Here is an 18,685-nt window from a genome sequence, read left to right as displayed (position 1 = left end):
GAAGCTGAGAAATGACATCGTCCTCCTGCAGAGGGGTGGCTCTGAAAGAAAGAAAATCGCGCTCCAATCGTTGCTGGAAGAGCTCACCGAATTGGGATAGCTTCCTTTCGTAATCCGTCACCAATATCCTAGCTAGCTAGACAGCTCAAGCTTAGGGCGCGTCCAGGTTGGGGGCGGATGCCGTGGCAAGGGTCGTTTCAGCAAGCAACTTAGGAAAAAACTTGTCTTTTGCTAGCACTTTCTCTAACAAAGCGTCAAAGGAGATGAGATGGCGTGAGAGAGACGCAACCATCAACTTTGTCCCGGCGCCATATCACATGACCTCGAGGCCTCCGGATAGGGGTTGCAAAGACTAAACCCCAATCCATGGATTGATATCCGGGGTGGGTATGACGAGAGTTGACATCGCGTCGAATTAGAGTATTGGAGTTCTTATCTAAAGTAAACTTTATGGTAATGTTACAGTCATCAAAATGGATCATGGTGAGCAGCGTATCACATGTCAGCTACCAGGATTCAATTCGATCAGAAAATGGCTCATCCCGACGGTATGCGAACAACACAAACCACATTAGTTTTATGAGATTCAGACACAAACACCAACATGTTGACTATTATAGTCGAATAAGTTTTCCCCCTTTTAATTTAACCTACAAATTCATAGTAAACAATTGAACCGGCCGAGAAAGATTCGCTAGCAATGCTCACGAGATATTGGCCATTAGGCTCGCATTTTGATTAAAAAGGTTAAAGGAAGTAGTTATATATCCATAAAAGAACCAAAGCGGCATAGAATAGATTGGATACATGTATAGTATGTATGCCAGCAGTGTTGTTTTGTCTAGCTCGTGTCGTGACCCGAAGATATGCGGATATGCATGCGACTTCCAACACGGGCAGCTGTAAACGTTGTGTTATATGAGCAGCAAACTAGATAATGCGTCAATCCCAATTGATCATAGAAAAAGAATTGAATCTCCATTTGTCTATTTTAGTCTTTTCGCCGGTCGAAATCCTCTTTTCTTTTTTTTTTTGTCTTCCCAGATGGTGATTTTTTTGCCTGGCCTAAACAACCATGATCGAATAGTCTAAGTCGCCCTCGAATGTCGACATACGCCATTTACACGCCTAATCCCACTTACCAGTCTGAGTTGACTGAGATAATTAGTCCAATTGATCGACTGTTTCTCCATTTTTCTGCGACCCATTGGTCTCGCCAGCCACTTTCGTCCCATCCGCACGAGTGACGGGGAAAACCCAACCAAAATTGTCCTTGACCTTTCCTAGCTGAATACCTTTAAGCTGAGCCAAGAGCCGTAAGCAAATCGGGCCGGCATCTTCGTCCGCTTCAGGGATGTAGGTGACCTTCTCGACACCACCCTCAGTCGACAAGCGTGCGTGCGCTCCGGCAGAGGAAATGGATTGAGGTGAGGCAGGGTCAAAGCGTCGCGTGATGGACCGTATTGGCACCAGCGCCGCAGCAGTGCCCGCGGCCATCACTTCGGAGAACTTAGGCAGTTCCGCATATTTGATCTAGGGTGAAGTCAGTAAAAATTGGTTGATGTGCATACACTGGTTTTATACGAGGTGTGGTACTCACAGATCTTTTCTCCACCTTCCATCCAAAGCTGCGGCCGATGTCTAAAACACTGTCTGCCGTCACACTCTGGATCACGCTCTTCGAATCGGGCGCCACGAGTGTTACGTTGTCGCCATCCACGATGGCGCCAATGAAGCCACTTGTGCTGAACTCGTCGACCTCCGAATGCGTCGCGCTGTCTAGATGAAGGGTGATGCCATACCCCTCAGATCTGGCCTTGTCGCTCCACCTGAGCACGGGTGCGTAATTGCCCCCGACCTTTGCGTTTCCTGTTCCGTTCGGAGCTGCGCGATCGAAGTCGTCCAAGATCAACGCATTGACCGGATGCGTACCGTGGTACACGCCTGTGGGGAGGACATAGACGCAGAAGGTGTATTCCTCGGGAGGACTGAGTCCTAGCTGTGCGCTCGAACCGTAGATTTGGGGTCGTATATACATAGCAGCGCCTGTCTCGTGAGGCGGGACATATTCGGCGTTGAGGGAAACGGCGGCTTTCACGGCACTGATGAACAGGTCGGTAGGTACGGGAGGGACCGAGATGACATCGGCCGAATGTTGCATCCGCACAGCATTGCGATCAGGTCGGAAGATCTGAATATCGCCGGAAGGGTTGCGGAAGGCCTTGAGGCCTTCATAGGCTTGTTGGCCATAGTTCAGAGCCGGGGCCATGCCATGGATGCGGATGTAGGGATCAGTCACGAATTGGGGCGGCGTCCATTCGCCAGTCTTCACTGAGTAGTGAGACTCAATATGCCCATTGACTGATAAGACTCGATATTAGCCAATCCCTACGTATCCGGCATCCTGTATTCTGTATTCAATGTTCAGGACCAGCGAAAAACAAGCTTGCTTACCCTCACGAACCCGAAATCCAACATTAGACCAGTCAATGGTGTTGACTGGTGGCGGCGGGAATGAAACCATTGTCTTATAATGTCTATGTCGTTATGCGAAACCTTCAATTTCTCGATTTTAGACTGTAAGAGGACAACAATTCGAAAGGTGAAAAACCTAGGTAGTTTATTAAGCTGAGAATATGCAATTAAATCATTGGCTCCTTCGACTTGGTGCGCATTCGAAATTTGGTAACTTCCAAAGGGATGACTTACCTCCGACAATCGGATTCGCGGGGTTAAACTTGCCCAGGAACTTGCCCAGGTGGGATGGTGGGATGGTGGAATGTCACTTAGGTGGGGTCCTTACAGGGGTTTAATGTCAGCTTATTCATCAACCTGCTACATATCCATCAATGCTTACGTCTTGCCAGTTGATCTATCAGATTCAGATTCACTCACGTCAAAATTTTGAGAGGGCAACTGTCTTGTTACTGATCAAGCTTATATTTGTGAACGAAACTCTTTCTGGCTTTCTGATTTGAATTATATGGAAAGCGGGATTGGCTCAATCTTTGTTCTTACGGAGTATCTTTAACACCAATGACTCCTTTGCTCCCTAATTCTTTGACCTCCAATTCAACCAATTCAACCAGTCAAGGATAGGAATATGTCCTATCGACTAGACCACCAAACCTTCACCAGGAACCCCGCCTTGGCACTATGTCAAGGCAAAGATCAACAGCCTTTCCAGAGCTCACCCCTGAATCTTGACCCATACTAAGCTTCCTAACTCGCCCGCCTCGCCAATATTTTGCAAACGCTCAAAACTCCCGAAAACCGCCAAGTCAACTAAGATACCGCATGAGTAGGTAAATAATCCCAATATGCCCGGCTATCCGAGAACTTTATCATCCCGTCTCCGCAAAGAGTTTCGTCTTCACGCCAAGATGTTGAATACAGGAACCGAGTGAGTCGGACTTTAGCTTGTCCCTTTGCCCAGGTTGTGCTCCCTTGTGTCGTGGCCCACTGAATCATTTCATGGCCATCGATTTGTTGCATATAATGTGTTGTTGGTTTAGTTAGGGTACGAAGTCGTAACCCAGGTCCAGAACCAGGTGTCCGACTCGGTTGTCATGGGGTTCGCGGGAGCGGTAGGATCCATATTAGAATTGGGGTTTGATATTGCTGCTAATGAGATTCCTTTTGTGTTCGCCCGAGTTGCTGTTATAACAACTGCCGTATGCGATCGTACGAACGTAGGTTTCTCCGAGTGTGATCTCGAGATTTCGTTGATTTTCTAGCTTAATCGGAGACTAGCTCGGTGTCCTTGTTTATATAGATGTATTTTTGCACAAGTAACGGGTACTGGTATATGAGAGCGCACTCCTCGCAATTAACGGAAGTCCGGACGCAATATTGGAGTAAGATTGATGTTTTTGGGACCCTGGATCGACTATTGATTCTCCGCCTTCAGGTGCCGGCACCACGCAAGAAGTTCCCTATTAAATCAAGTACTGAAGTAGGTCTTGTGTTCAACAACTCTGGAGGACAGGAGGAGGCGGGGTTTTCTTATATATCCGGCGTGGGACGTCTGTCAATGACGTTCACGCCCAACTGTTGGATTTCCAATTATTTCGGAGCCAACGTTCGGAACTCCGCCGAACCAGGAAATGTGCAGCATTACCGGTTCCTTTCCACGTTCCCCGACCACCAGCCCGCCCTCCCAAACGCGCTCTCGGCCGAAAAGAGAAATCTGGGGTAGATACAATTGGAGTTGCGTTCCCCCTATACTTCTTACACGTAATAGTAGATGCCTGACTTTTCAACGACCAGCCCAATCAAGCCGAACGGTGTGGCGCCATTGGCAAGTTGCCGACGCGCCAATGTAGGTGGTTGACGATCGCTACGCTTCGGGGGGTTTCATTTTCACATGGATATCGCATGATTGTGCGGAGTTTCCACCCGCCGAGCCACCTCAGCTCCGCGTTACCACACCTCCCTGAGCGGACGCAATACACGGAGGAAGATGGCCCCATCTCGGTGATCTGCCTGATCTGACCTTATGAGGGCGAGATAACCACATGGTTAGGAACTGTTCGCTATACCCTCCCCTCCGCGGGGCCGTTCCGAGCGCCAGATTATGCATGATTCTAGATCTATGCCGGCATCTAAGATAGCTACCCCGGTCGTCTGATTCTCACATGTCTCTCTTCAGAAATCTCAAACATGTTTGGTCCACCACCTTATTAAGTTATCGCGATGGTACAATATTTATCACTTTTATTATATGTATGTATGTAGGATGGCGAGGCCAATCTGCTGATTACGCAATCAGCATCGAGCCACCGTGAAACACCTTGGTTACGCTGCACTCGCTTGACACTATGGGTAGTATCAATCTGCCAGTGTCCTCAATATCCCGTATGATTCGGTTATGCATCTTTTATTGATTTGCTATCGTTTCGAACATATCTCATATCACCACAACATCATATCAACTTTATCGTGCAATATGACCACCATTCAAGATGGTACGACGACGACGACGAGATGTGGAAACAGAACAGGCCAACTTCTCGTACTCCACGCACATTGATCCACAATTGATTCGATACGACTGTCAGTTATACCTGAAATAATAAGACGATGGAATATCTAGAACCACACTGGCCGGTAGGCTTGTGGATGTCGATGTTTGACCCAGATACAACAGAACACACATTAACACCAAACTGCTCAACCCATCTATTTGACTTTATTGGACCTTTGAGTGTATCGATTTCAATTACTGCTATACCTGGGTAAGTAGTTAGGTATGCGACGTCGAAGACGAGAAACCCCTGTATAATGTTAGTATGTACGATAGTCATGGAAGTGAGGCAGGTTTATCCTCTATTTGCTAAGACCGAGAACAGGAACAAAATATATATACTACTGCAATAGCTATAGCTTTCACGTACGACCATAGAAGTTAGAAAGCTCGGGATCCCGTCCGCTCTCCCATAGATAAGCTGACTATCGCTGGACTAGTAGTTGGGTCGGTGACGACCAGCGAATCCCCAGTGTTGTACGTTTTATTTTGTTTTTTGTCATTTTTGAGGTAGGATCGGACTATGGCGTACCATGATCACGCAGCCGTTTCTACCCCAACATTATGGGTACTAGTCGTATGAGTTGGCGAAGATATCGTATGGTTTCTATGTTTTTCTGCGTCTTAACTATCTAATTCTCCGAGAACTCGAAACGAAAACGCCATCAGACAAAGTATAACATATCGTATCAACCACCAACTTAAAGTAGCAGCACAGGAAGATATAATGTCAGAAGACTTGATTGATTGGGAGATTTTCCTCTTTCATACACCTTCTCTTGTGGCTGGCCCGCACGAATGAACGTTGGGATTGCCCTCTCTATGTACATGACAATCTAAACCTCCGGTATCTTCAACCAAAATCAATGTTCATTAACCTATCCAAGCGTCATCCCATCGTAGCAACCGGCGCCTAAACCAATTTTGTAATCCGAACCATTTCTATCCCGCCCCCTCCTAATGAAAAGAAAAATATCCCTTTGCTTGTCGACGGGTTATAGTACAGATCTAAAGCGGGCTCGGCTAGAAAGTAGAAAATTTAGAGCCTTCCAACTAACCGACATCTTTTTGATGCGAAACTCCCTAGTTTTGGTACAGGACCCTAAGGGAGAAATCTCTGTTTGGGTTATGAAAGAGATATACGAATTACCCTCCTTGCTCAATACACTTGAGGTACTAAGTCGCATATAACGCCATGTCCGTTTAAAATCATACGCACCCCATAATACCGACCAGCTACCACAATGCCGAGCATATCTGCTCTAGTGTAGAAGCCGCAATAAACCGCCTCCCCTTCTATGGAAGTCCAGCTAGCTTTTGTAGTGTGACAAGAACACCTGCGGTTATTATTAGTATAACTTGAAGATGGAGAGCATGGTGCGTGGCAACTTACCGCTAACTCCCTGAGTCAGTGTAGAGGTAGCCTCGGTATTTCGGCTACCTAAGCTCACAGTGACAACTTCCTTTACCCCGCCATCCCCCCTAATGTTATTAGCCCACTTGAAGACTTTCTCATCCTCACGGCCGTCGCCAATAACCATGAGGAAGTCTACAGGGTTCTCTTCAGATTCCTGGGCGTGCTTGATCATGTCGTCGTAGACTTGGACGGCGGCAGTCTCCTTCGTCCAGTCGATTGATTCGACCACGACACAGTTATCCAACTGTGTTGCATGAACTCGCTGCTCTTCACAAGATTCATTTATGTGTCCAGTCCAATCACTTGCTTGGCGTTCAGCATTGGCGTAGTCGTCGGCATGCTTGTAATGGAAAATCAGTGAGCAGTTGCGATCCTCGATGTCCGATCCGGGAGTGCGCTCAAGGTAGTACTGAAGTATTCCCCTCACCGATTCTTTCCATGCGGTGACTCTGTTGTGATCCGCTATCTCTGTCCAAGTACTCTTGCCGCAAGTCTTGATGAAGCAACCGTTTTCAGCTATGAGACCCAGATTAGGAACTAACCGGAAGAGGCGATCGAGCTCTTCTGGCCGGCGTCCAGACATGACATATACAGTATTTCGAGTATCCTCAACCAGGTCATTCAAAATATCTAAGGTACGCTAATGACTTGTCAGCATTTCCCATATTTAGTTAAGATGTAATTGATGAGACCTACCTGTGGATTCATGGGGATGATTTCATTCATCGGGCCGTAGGGGATTAGGGTGCCTTCTAGGTCGAGGAAGAAGAGTCGGTGTTGGCTTTGAGAATATCGTTGGCCCAAGGTGTTTAGATTCAGTCGAGGGACAGATGTTTGATCATGACGGTGTTGCTCCTCGTAGACTTGGTTGAGAGTAGACAGAAATTTAGAAAACCAATGGCTTCCAGTATGGTGGCTCACAATTTCACGAAGCGCGTTCCACCGTTCAGTTTTCTCCTCGGTTGACATTTCAAGAGCCTGTTTGATAGCGTCGGAACATTGCCGATAGCTCCACGGATTGACGGTCAATTCCTTGTTGCCAAATAGTGACGAGGTCCCAGTGAACTCCGATAGAATGAGAGATCCATGCCTTTTCTCTGAGTATTTGCCGTCCTGACAAACGATGAATTCGTGGGATGTGAGATTCATACCCTCGCGTTGGCTAGTGATCATAAGCGCATCTGCAATAGTCAACAGGGCAAGATATTGAGGGTATGGGATATCTTGCTTCAGATAGACAAGAGGCAGATAAGCGAGGTTGGCCCAGTTTGAATTCACCCTGGTGACAATGTCACCCACAGCAGCATCAAGATCCGTTTTCTCGCCAGTAGATAATGCAACCTGGATCAGAACGACCTTATCTCTCCATTGAGGATTCTTGTTAAGAAACAGCTCATAGGAAAGAAGCTTCTGCCGGACTCCACGAACATGGTCAAGCTTGTCACGAGCGACAATAATCTTCTTATCCTTGTATCGGTCTCGCATGATCTCAATCCACCTCATCACCTCCTCATCCTGGCGATGGGCGTTAAGATTGACGGGATCAATACCAATAGCATGATTCATGACATTCACGAACCGATCCTCCAATTGGACACCCTCTGGTGTTGCTTCTACTGAAAGGAGGCGACTGCACGTCTGAAGGAAGTGACGCGTATATTCGTGGATCTGAAAACCGATGAGGTTCGCGCCAAGCATACCTTCAAGTAGCTGCTTCCGGACGGCAAGGCATCGGAAGACCTCCGACGAGGGGAAGGCCACATGAAGGAATAGGCCTATTTTCGCATCTGGAAGCTTCTTGCGGATCATTCCGGGTACCAATAGTAGGTGATAGTCGTGAACCCATATCGTATCACCTCTTTTCCAATTCTTCACGATCTTGTCTGCAAATGCTTGGTTGAGATTAACGTAGAACTGCCAAGAATGGTCTTCGTATGCCTTGCTCTTCGGGTTATCCGGGATTTGGTAGTGGAAGACAGGCCAGAGAATTTGCTTGCAGAAGTGTAGATAGTGTCCGTCGAAATCCTTATCCGAGCAGAATACGGGATACATATTGAATTCGGTCACGAATCGATCATTAATGTCTTCCTTCTGCTGGGTTCCTTTAAGCGCGTCCGTGGGCATGCCCAGAGTGCCCACCCAAGAGTACTCTTCGCCATGACCATCGCGAGCAGCTGCGTCGGCCGCATTACGAAGGCCACCATTGCCTTGGTCGGCATTCACTATACGCCAATTGGCATGTGCAAAAACTCTGTCGTGACTGTCGCTTCGGCTCGCTCGAGGTTGGAGGACTCCTTGTCGGCCAAGCTCCCTAGCCTTTTCCAAAGTCCTAGCATGCTCCAGGAGAGAGGCTGGAGGGGGTGAATTTGCTCGGGATTTCGGCTGGTTCGCCCGACCACCCCATTTTGGCGACTCTTTATCGGCGGGGGCCCTAAATTCCTCGTCGTCCGATACGTTTAGCACACGCAAGCCGTCTTCGTTTAGAAACAGTCCATCGTCGAGGTAGCTATCTTGCTCTTCGGGTGTTCTGGGAGGGGTGATAGCGGGGTGGGGAAAGAGGCTAGTGCGAAGCTCGAGAGGGGGTCGTTTCGACGCTTTCTTATTATTCTGCCGATGGCTTTGGCGCTCACTAGCTGGAGGCGCATCCGGCAGCTTGAAGTAGACAGTTTTGGGTAGAAACCTAAACAGAGGAAACGTTAGACGAAGCTCAGAACAATGGAAGATGCCCCAAGCAGGCCCCAAGCAGAATAGTTGGATTGAGATTCCACTTTGGTGCACGTTTCTCATGCAAGTTGGTCGAAGCTCCCACCATAGGACCAGGGCAAAGAACAAATTAGATCCCAGCCGCTCGATCTAGTACCAATATAAAACTATACATATATTGGCACGAATAACGCCCAAGCGTTTGAATGGTCCGGCTTTCAACGTACAGCAATGGAAGTGGGATTGCAATTAGAAGATATAGACTAAGAAGACTTACAAGGAAGCTAGAAAGATAGTCATTGTAGGAAAGAGTCGGGTTTAGCGTAGTTGAGTATGGTTGTGTGAAGGTCGATATCGGCACGAACCCGACTATAATTGCTAGGGCAATTTGATATTAAACGGTAATTGTAAAATTGCAAGTTCATAGGAAAGAATTGAATGTTTTTGTAGAGATGGTTATGTATTAGGTGATCCGTGATCCGTGATCCGAGTACCGTGTGTGTATCGTGTTTGGAGATATGAGTTAGTAGCTAAGGTTGCTTCGAATCGCCCTCAGCTCAGAGTCCAGATGGGAAAAAAAAGTTTGAGATCGGACGTCCTTTAAAAGTCGGGTGATTGAACGGCGGAGAGGAACGGAAGCTAACCGGATACTACCGGGACGGGTTAGCCAGAAAAATATTATTGGTTTTATCGGGTTATGATAGGTAAAAGTGACGCAAAGGGTATAAAATCCTCACGAGCAACGAGCTTTAGCCAGCATATTAAAGCTGGGTAAGCTGAGGAGCAGTTGGATCAAATTGATGTCAGTGAGTTGTATTCAATTGGGGACTAAATTTGGGTACATATTGTACCTACAGTAGAAAGTCAATTCTTTACTAGGATAACACCTGCAGAACCTTCCACGCGCTAATGAATTGTGCGACCAGTGACGTACTAGAAAGGTAAAAAATAACTACGAATACCTCTTTAGCTTGTAACCCTTTTCGAGCCAACCCCGTGCCTACCTACACACATACTGTTTCCAGTTTGCCTAACGGCGGAGCTTAGTTCCTCAGCAGGGTTTTACGGTTATCACTAGCGGGTCTCAGTGCAGCTATCGTCAATGGATCTGAACCTTGGAAGCTCTCCAGGGCCTCTTTCCAGCCGTCCCACCGTTACACTAGACAAACTAAGAAACATCGAAGCTGACGCAGGTCATCCCTCTCACCAGTTCTTCTATTTTTGACGTAGTATTTTAGGTTGTACACAGGAGAAATAGCTCCTTTCAACGACGTCAGTTACTAAACATCAAGAATATTCGTATGACTTGATCCAAGTATTCTACGTCAATATTCGTTTCGAACAACATTGAATTTAATTTGGATTTGAACCGAATGTTCCAAGGACATTTTGCTCCGAATATAAGGCTCGGATCAAAACAGCGAAGAGGCTGGTGGGCTGGGCGACCTGGACGACTTGACAAAAGGATCACAGCCCTATGTGGGAGATCGAGCTTTCTAGGAAGTTCCCTACTTACCGATCCAGCGATCTAGCCTATTTCTTTCCTACTTTGATTTTGCCATGGAGGATTTGGTCCGAAGCTAACGCGTGCGACCTCGAAAACCCACACACTCTAACACTTTAAAGGTGAAGTTCTAATAAGCTTGGCCAAGTCGATTAAGTGAATTGAGTCCTTTCTCGCCGAACTCATATCTCAAGAATAGACGGGAACTTTCCATCCAAAGAAGGATGTAACTCAGAACAATCATCTCAAGGCCGAACTTTTACGACCGCATCCTATCACAACGGATGCCGGGATTCCCGTCGATTTTCCTGCATAATCTGGCTTCTTTATTTTTCTCCCCACTCAGAGAGAACTCCGCAGTTTCAGCGGCGCGTTTCTCGTTTCCATTCGTTTCTCTCCTGCGGCTGGCTTGATGGCATCTCTGTAAATTATTCTTCAGAGTCCGAGCACATTGTCCCTCCGAGACGTCCCATTGGTTGCTTCATACCTTTACCGGCACGGGCCATTAGTGAGCGACCGGTTTTCCCCGCAATGCAACCTGTTCGGTCGGGTCTTTGCGGATAAATTCCAAAGAGGTGATAGCTTCAAAACTCACCAAATATCCTAATTCTCCTAGCTAGAGGTTTCGTCAGCTACCTGTCACTGTAGCTAGGTCCTTCAATATCCCCAATCACAAGCGATATTACTCACCAGCGAGGAAGGATTCAAGCCAGCCAGACCGGCGGAATACCAAGGTAATTGGCCGTCTTAGCCTACCGAAGCTATGATGCATTAATACCTAAATTAAGATCGATCAAGCCGCACCTGTCGCGAATTCATCGAAAATTCCATCTCAAATCACTACGCGTGTCCCGAAAAGCGATAACTGGAATTAGCCAGCCTTGGACCTCACGGGGAGCCTAGAACCTTCCAACACATGTAAAACCATGCAGAGTCGATGCGGCTTCCTTGGAACGGCAACTCCTTGATGCCCAAGAAGCCTCAGAGAAGCTCACATGCTTGTACGGCCTGCCCATAGCCCGGGTCCCCGAATAGATTGACCTGCAGGGGAATGCAAAATTTTTTGATATGTTGCGCTAATTGGCTCACACCCTCAACTTTCTTCGTAGCTTTTAGTCTCGACTAACTGAATGACAGCACTCATGCATATATGCTCGTTACTTAATGCGCAATTGTGAGAAGAAACTCGCAATTTTGGAAGAACGCGCATACGGGCCGGGCCCTGTTCTGGTCACACGGCAAACAGTAGATCGCTGGCAATTGCTGGATTCTGCATTGCCTGCCCCATTTACAGCTACTACCAAGAGTGAGTACACGATCCCGGACGCTAAGGAGAGCTTCACCTATGTGGAGTTTAGGTATTGGCTCAATAGATACGGGAACCCTCTAAGTTAATATTTAGTCCTATGAGTTCTTCTGGATAGTGCGGCTCGGCTGTAGAGACAACGAGGTGTTTCCAAATTCCGACAAGAGTACTGACCGAGTACTTGGAAGAGTTCGAAGCATGAAAGGATGTTGCATCCTTGGCGTGTGATGTCTCGACCAGTCCATCAGGTTGTCTGGTCGAGTTTCCACTCGATTTCCATACTTACTAGCCCGTCCGGTATCCCAACGAACCGCATATATCGTAATTTACCCCGCCTTTGGTTGTTAGCTTGTGCGGAGGCTTGCATGATTCTCTCGCGGCACCACTCAGCACATGCTCCCTCGATTTCCCTCATCTGGTAGACTAGTTAAGCGCGTTCGAAGGAAATAAGCGCTTGGCTATACACGTCGAGAAATACCTAGTAACATACCACCGTCGCGTCTGCGCTGTTATAGCGATAGCCTAACACGAATCTCGCGAGTCAGTCATCATCTGTTGCTTCTCTCCCTAGATAATCGCCTGTGTGATAACATGGCGACTTGACCTTAATATGACCGAATCTATCGACTCGGGTACACTCCCGATGTGGCACGGTTTTATGGCCGTTCAAAACTTATGCAGGAACGGCCCGCATTTCGCGTGCCACTTCACTGGATCAAACTATTACTACTAACGCTCGATGTCGGAGCAGTTGGGGGTCATGAAGTTACCCACGTAACTTTCTAAATACATGAACCCATGTGGGTTACACACGTGGTTCATGTTCCTTTCAACCCTTTTTCGGGTATTGTTTCGTATACCAATTTCTAAAGCTCCATCCCGTCACTATGATGAGAAGTTGCCATTAGATTACATATCTACGAGGGAATCTGTATGTAACGTTATGTAGTCGTAGTGTCCAGAACGATCCAGCTTCCAAGGTGGTGGAGCCCGGCAATGAGTTTACAATGAGCTTATCTCGACTCAGCTCTGAAACTTCATTTTCCCATCAATTTCGCCAGAGCCGGACAGCTTTGTCTTTTCCTCCGGACCCAACGAGCCGGCCATCCAAGGACCAATCTAACGCATACACCTCGTCTTCATGGCCGGGTAAATCGACCGATAACTTGAAAGATCGCATGTCCCATACTTTCAGAGTAGTATCCCTCGACCCAGAACAGAGAAGGCGCTGATAATCACATGTTAGCTCTTGGAGGGGAAAACATCGCAAAGTGTGCCCGAGATAAGTTCTCGTCCAATAATCCTGCTTGATTCTCCGCAAGAGATTGAAATACCCAAGGGTGTGGTTACTTACCGAATCGGCCGAGAAAGCACATTGGTATACCGGTGCAACCTATGGAAGGTTAGCAGTTGAGTCATATCTCGCCGACCCCAATAAAACCATCGAGATGCCGCATAGGGCACCATGTCGATGATGGGGCTAAGTTGAGATCATGGCGACTTACATGTCCTCGCAGTGTCGTCAGAAATTTCCCGTCGCTGCTTGTCATATTAGCAACCATCTGGAGAGGTACGTGCCTTGGGACAGCTTTTCAATCCTGCATATGGAGATAAGATATCGATGACTTACCGGCCCCATATCTTGATGTGGTTATCCCAGCCAGCGCTAGCAATCAAGTTCCCATCTGGGGAGAATGAAACATGATTCACTTGTTTCTGGTGGCCTAAAAGACGTGCCAGAGGCTTCGTCCCCTGAGCTGGATCCCAGAGATACATCGTGAAGTCGTCGCTGGCGGAGATAACCCGTTCGGCTATCCTACCTTGCTGTTTTGCAGCCTTCTCAAAACGTTCTTTCGCCTTCGCCCGCTTTTCCTCCGTAGTCCCCGGCACATTTTTTGTGTGGTCGTAGAACGCCGTCCGGAGCACAAAATCCGTAGAGAGCGCAAGGTGATTCACCCAATGGGCATGCGAGGACAACGTATGTTTCAGCGTCCCACTCACTGCATCCCAGACTTTGACAGTCTTGTCTTGGCTGGCACTGTAGATAAGATCCGTCCCGCCCCATCTAACGCAGCTAACACTACCCTACGTTTCCGTTAGTCCTTTTGCCGGCATCGACAACGTGAGTAATTTAAAACTCACTTTATGTCCGGACAGAACATGTTCTGTCTTGCCGGTATTCACGATCCATACGCGAATCGTGGCATCTTTGCTAGCGCTTGCTAATTTCGGCGTGTCGTCACGCCATAAATGGAATGGCTGCCACGCGATGTTCGTGATCCATTTAGAATGGCCATTAAACGGTCTGCCGACAGATTGCCCGGATTCGTCCCATATCCTAACAGTCTTGTCCATACTACCAGTAGCCAAATTTTGCCCATCTGGACTCCAGGCCAACGCCAAGACCCAACCCGAATGACCTTTGAGGGTGTACTTCGGCGTCCCGCTATCTGTATTCCATATTCTCGCCGTGTTATCGCCGGATCCAGTAGCTAATAGACTGCTAGTCTTAGGCGAGAACTGCGCTGCTAAGATGGCTTCTCCGTGCCCCGGTATCCTATTGGACATGCGTGTCACGGCTTGTACTTTGAATACTGCCTGGGGCTCGGCGGCTAAGGTTATAGTTGTCTCGAAAGGATTCTCGATACCATGTTTACGGAGGACTGCTAGGAATTCCGAGGGCGTCGGGTAGTTATCGACGATCACGTCTGAATTGGGTATATGTATGCGAAAGCGATATGGCGTGAACTCTTCGCGTTCCTACGAAACGACAATGCTTTAGTATATGCTATGATTGAAGCGCAAGATCTAGAATGAATATCGTACCCTTCCCAACAAAGTATTGAGTAACAAAGACACGTTTTTCTCGGTCGCGTCTGCTAGGGGTACTTCTATCGTATCGGCTAGTTGGTTTCCGTCGTTGTCTACGAATCGCGCTTTGAAAGAACCGGCTTCGATGACCGGAGGTGTGACATCTTGTTGGATCTGAGTGCGCTCTAGAGCTTCGCGTCGCTGTCGCTTTGAAGGCGGCGGGGCTATGGTAGCCATGGTATGGGGATCTTCGCTTTTTTTTAAAATTCGCGAGTTGTAGTTAGCGACTATGTTTTAAGAATTGAGAATAAGGTAGTTCGTATTTAGAAAGTTCTACACAAATAGACGAATAGACCAGCTTTTCTCGTTAACTCGATTACAACTTCGCGGGGTGGATGAAGGAAGAATACTAAAAGTTGAAAATAATTTATCTTATCATTATCGTTATCTTATCGATATCCTTTCTAGGATTTGTTAAATGAGAACCTTGATGGCCTACAAGGATAGGTACCTAGCTGCAGGAACGAACCAGGTAGTCGTTGTAACCTTGTAAGCCATCACCTGCAACTCTTCTTCAAAGCTTACCCAGGCGTAGGAGTTGCATCCAAGCTCTCTAACTTGGAGGTAGGTGCCTCTAAAGTCAATTGAATCAAGCTTTTCAAAATGTTCAAATTAAATACCAAACTTTCATTTCTCTTGTTGATTTATATTATATAGATGTTTATAAATTTCATTTAAGACTGCGAGTCTCCGCCAACTCCAAAAGCTAGGTACAATCTCAATTCATCTCATGTAATCATCAATGCCGTATTAAGTGTCTGAAAAGACTTCTACGATGGAACTCATCCCTAGTTCTCGAAGACCTCCGGAATCTTCAAGCAGAGAAACCTCTTCTCGTCCACAACGAAATAGTACTCTGGGACATTCCGTTTCTCGCACTACATCTTCTACTCCTCATCCACAAGGTCTTCTACACCATGCTCCACTGAGACCGAGCACCTCGGCCAGCCAACTTACATTTACTTCGTATAGCGGCAGCCGCTCAGCAACAAGTTTGTCGCACTCAAATCCTTCGAGGCAGCGGCGTCATACAAGTACTACTTCGGGGCGTAAATCTCGTGCTGCCTCATCTGTCTGGGGTTCCGAATCGCACGAGATCATTTGCGCTGTCACTGAAGCTCGTGGCGTATCCCCAACTGTTGGTCTTGCTTTCATCAACATCACTACAGATGAAGCTATTCTAAGCCAGATATGTGACTCTCAATTCTATGTCAAGACGGTTCATAAGATACAGATGTATGAGCCGTCTACAATCCTAATGGTCAAGACAGCGTTTCCTCCACACCCTAAATCTAGCCTACTCTCAATCATAGAGGAAGAACTTCCGGACACAACAATCGAACCTCTTGACCGCAGGTACTGGTCCGAAAATGCCGGCCTCGAGTTCATCCAGAATCTGGCATTCAGAGAAGACTTGGAAGCGATCAAGGTAGCAATTGAAGGCAACTTCTACGCCACATGCTCATTCGCTGCGGTAAGGACTACCCCCAGGTGTTCTCTCGTTTCATTTCCTCATTACCAATAGGTTATTAAGTATGTAGAGCTCTCCTGTCGCGTATCAATCGCGTCCCACTCGTTACGGGTCAGCTATCGACCATCCGAGAATACTATGATGATTGATATTTCCACCATTCACTCTCTCGAACTCATACAGAACCTCCAAAATGCGAAATCCAAGGATTGTCTCTTCGGCCTCTTGAATGAGACTCTTACTCCTATGGGTTCAAGGATGCTACGAAGCAACATACTTCAACCCTCTTGCCAAGTTGATAACACCCTTGCTCCCCGTTACGATGCTCTGGATGAACTTACTGCAAAAGAAGACATGTTCTTCGAAATACGAAAGGGTAAAATTTGATGCATTTGTCGTCGTACCTGTTTCTGACCTGGTATAGCTCTCAAGGGGTTTGTAGATATGGAAAAACTTCTGACTTCGGTAAGCCAGCTGGCCTCCGCTTTCCGCTTTTAGCTAACGACATGATGAAGCTTGTTATCGTGCCCGAGCAATCATCGATCTACATCTCAGAACAGGCCATTAATAACATCCTAGGCGTTAAGACCTTCATCACTGCTGTGCCTACTTTGTATGAGGCACTGGGTGCTGCGCGTACAGACTTACTAACTAGAATCCGTGGAATATGCCGCCCGGAGCTCACTCAACCCGTCGCAGATCTTATCGCAGACACAATCAATGAAGACGTGACGGCAACGAAATCAGCTCTCGATATGAGAAACCAGAGAACATATGCAGTCAAGGTGAATATCCCCTCAATTGATTGATTACCACCTGAAGACTAATTTTTTTTCGAAAGTCCGGGGTTCATGGTCTGTTGGACGTTGCTCGTCAGACGTATAAGGAGGCAACAGACGATGTCTATCAACATGTCGAAGACATAAACCGTATGTTATCTTAGCTACCGCTTTTTTGAAGTATTTTTACAACTCTCGTTACAGGAGATCATGATGTCACTGCCGAGGTTCGGTATGATCCCAACCGCAAATTCTGGCTACGTCTTAGGCAGAGTGACTTCGAGGACAAGGATATCCCAGAGATTCTAATCAACAAAGTTCTCAAGGGTACCTGGATTGAATGCCAAACTTTAGTCTTAGTCCAACTCAACCATCGCATCACGGATTCTTCCAATGAGGCTATCATGCTCAGCGACAAAGTAGTCCAGGAACTCCTTGATGCGATTCGAACTCACGTACCAAATCTCTTCCGCGTATGCGAAAGCATTGCGCTTTTAGATATGATTGCAGCTTTTGGTCAGTCTGCTATGACAAGGGACTATGTGAGGCCCGAGATTGGGAGTGCTCTGGCTCTCAAAGGGGCAAGGCATCCTATTTGCGAACGTGTAAGCTAGATCTAGGCCAACTATGGGTCTTTGAATTAACAGCTTTTAGATTAACCCGGAACGATTTGTTCCCAATGACGTCTTCGCTAACGAGCAACATCGATTCCAAATCATCACCGGCTGTAACATGAGCGGCAAAAGCACTTACATTCGAATGATCCCACTCCTTCAAGTAATGGCGCAGATCGGCTGTTTTGTACCAGCACAGTACGCGGTTTTTCCAGTGATACAACAGCTTTTCGTGAGGATGTCTACAGATGACAGCATTGAAGCCAACATGTCCACCTTCTCACTTGAAATGAGAGAAATGGCATTCATACTGAGGTAAATTAAATGATATTAGGCAATTTTCATTCTAATGCGATATTAGGAATATCAACGGAAAAAGCTTAGCCATCATTGATGAACTCGGCCGTGGTACCAGTACGAGAGATGGCCTAGCCATTGCACTGGCCATTTCTGAAGCTTTAATTCAAAGTGATTCTTTGGTATGGTTTGCAACCCACTTTCAACAGCTTGGTAAGTTACTCGATGCAATCATGTTTAGCATATCACTTAAATTGTGAATAGCGAAGGTGTTGGGGAGTAGACCAGGGGTTCTAAATCTGCACCTTGCCACAGAGACCCAAGACATGGATGAGGGCAATCCAAAGATGACTATGCTGTACAAGATTACTTCAGGACCTGTAGAGGAAGAACATTACGGTCTCAGTCTCGCACGTGCAATTGGGTTCCCGGAACGATTCGTCGAAGTCGCAGATAACGTGTCAAAAACGCTTACTGAGACAATCGAAAGGAAGAAACAAGATTCCCAGTCCAGAAAACTACTTCGGCGCCGAAAACTGATTCTCAACTTGCACGATACACTTCTCCAATTACGAGAATCCGACATGGATGATGCCGCCTTGGGCAGCTATCTTAAAAGACTCCAAGACGAGTTTGTGTCAAGAATGGATGAAATTGAACGCGACAGACCAACCGACGAAGAATCATTGTGAATATT

General features: G+C 47.0%; 4 protein-coding genes across 4 annotated transcripts; 1 reads left to right on the top strand and 3 right to left on the bottom strand.

The window, feature by feature from the left end:
• Positions 1 to 706: 706 nt before the first annotated feature.
• F4807DRAFT_162443 (branched-chain amino acid aminotransferase II) lies at positions 707 to 2,904 on the bottom strand. The gene is made up of 3 exons (XM_047993353.1): positions 2,455 to 2,904; positions 1,601 to 2,361; positions 707 to 1,533 (listed from the first exon to the last, which is right to left on the bottom strand). Exons 1-3 carry the CDS (start codon positions 2,522 to 2,524, stop codon positions 1,165 to 1,167), a joined length of 1,200 nt encoding a protein of 399 aa, XP_047852546.1. The 5' UTR covers positions 2,525 to 2,904; the 3' UTR covers positions 707 to 1,164.
• Positions 2,905 to 5,814: 2,910 nt separating this feature from the next.
• Positions 5,815 to 9,958, bottom strand: F4807DRAFT_162783 (glycosyltransferase family 20 protein). Its single transcript, XM_047993356.1, has 4 exons — positions 9,424 to 9,958; positions 7,140 to 9,123; positions 6,420 to 7,083; positions 5,815 to 6,363 (listed from the first exon to the last, which is right to left on the bottom strand). The coding sequence occupies exons 1-4, from the start codon at positions 9,444 to 9,446 to the stop codon at positions 6,323 to 6,325; spliced, it is 2,712 nt and encodes a 903-aa protein (XP_047852545.1). The 5' UTR covers positions 9,447 to 9,958; the 3' UTR covers positions 5,815 to 6,322.
• Positions 9,959 to 12,737: 2,779 nt separating this feature from the next.
• Positions 12,738 to 15,185, bottom strand: F4807DRAFT_162491 (YVTN repeat-like/Quino protein amine dehydrogenase). Its single transcript, XM_047993354.1, has 6 exons — positions 14,783 to 15,185; positions 14,099 to 14,716; positions 13,587 to 14,041; positions 13,462 to 13,495; positions 13,311 to 13,349; positions 12,738 to 13,184 (listed from the first exon to the last, which is right to left on the bottom strand). Exons 1-6 carry the CDS (start codon positions 15,002 to 15,004, stop codon positions 13,005 to 13,007), a joined length of 1,548 nt encoding a protein of 515 aa, XP_047852544.1. The 5' UTR covers positions 15,005 to 15,185; the 3' UTR covers positions 12,738 to 13,004.
• Positions 15,186 to 15,602: 417 nt separating this feature from the next.
• Positions 15,603 to 18,680, top strand: F4807DRAFT_462114 (DNA mismatch repair protein-like protein MutS; the record flags this gene model as incomplete). The annotated part of the gene is made up of 9 exons (XM_048001779.1): positions 15,603 to 16,301; positions 16,353 to 16,674; positions 16,723 to 16,763; positions 16,814 to 17,083; positions 17,140 to 17,227; positions 17,282 to 17,682; positions 17,732 to 18,006; positions 18,053 to 18,201; positions 18,253 to 18,680. The coding sequence occupies 9 exons, from the start codon at positions 15,603 to 15,605 to the stop codon at positions 18,678 to 18,680; spliced, it is 2,673 nt and encodes an 890-aa protein (XP_047852543.1).
• Positions 18,681 to 18,685: the final 5 nt, after the last annotated feature.

The sequence above is a fragment of the Annulohypoxylon truncatum genome (assembly GCF_022578515.1).
Source record: "Annulohypoxylon truncatum strain CBS 140777 unplaced genomic scaffold F4807scaffold_24, whole genome shotgun sequence".
Lineage (NCBI taxonomy): Eukaryota > Fungi > Ascomycota > Sordariomycetes > Xylariales > Hypoxylaceae > Annulohypoxylon > Annulohypoxylon truncatum.
Note: the sequence above shows the minus strand (reverse complement) of the source record. Positions and strands in the feature narration are given on the sequence as shown.

Coding starts and splice junctions, on each gene's coding strand:
- F4807DRAFT_162783 (XM_047993356.1), bottom strand. CDS start 9,446: ATGACTATCTTTCTAGCTTCCTT. Junction 7,084..7,139: donor TCATCCCCATGAATCCACAG/GTAGGTCTCATC, acceptor ACAAGTCATTAG/CGTACCTTAGATATTTTGAA. Junction 6,364..6,419: donor ACTGACTCAGGGAGTTAGCG/GTAAGTTGCCAC, acceptor TAATAACCGCAG/GTGTTCTTGTCACACTACAA.
- F4807DRAFT_162443 (XM_047993353.1), bottom strand. CDS start 2,524: ATGGTTTCATTCCCGCCGCCACCAGTCAACACCATTGACTGGTCTAAT. Junction 2,362..2,454: donor TGGATTTCGGGTTCGTGAGG/GTAAGCAAGCTT, acceptor GAGTCTTATCAG/TCAATGGGCATATTGAGTCT. Junction 1,534..1,600: donor GGAAGGTGGAGAAAAGATCT/GTGAGTACCACA, acceptor ACTTCACCCTAG/ATCAAATATGCGGAACTGCC.
- F4807DRAFT_162491 (XM_047993354.1), bottom strand. CDS start 15,004: ATGGCTACCATAGCCCCGCCGCCTTCAAAGCGACAGCGACGCGAAGCT. Junction 13,350..13,461: donor TGACGACACTGCGAGGACAT/GTAAGTCGCCAT, acceptor AACCTTCCATAG/GTTGCACCGGTATACCAATG. Junction 13,185..13,310: donor GTGCTTTCTCGGCCGATTCG/GTAAGTAACCAC, acceptor TGTGATTATCAG/CGCCTTCTCTGTTCTGGGTC.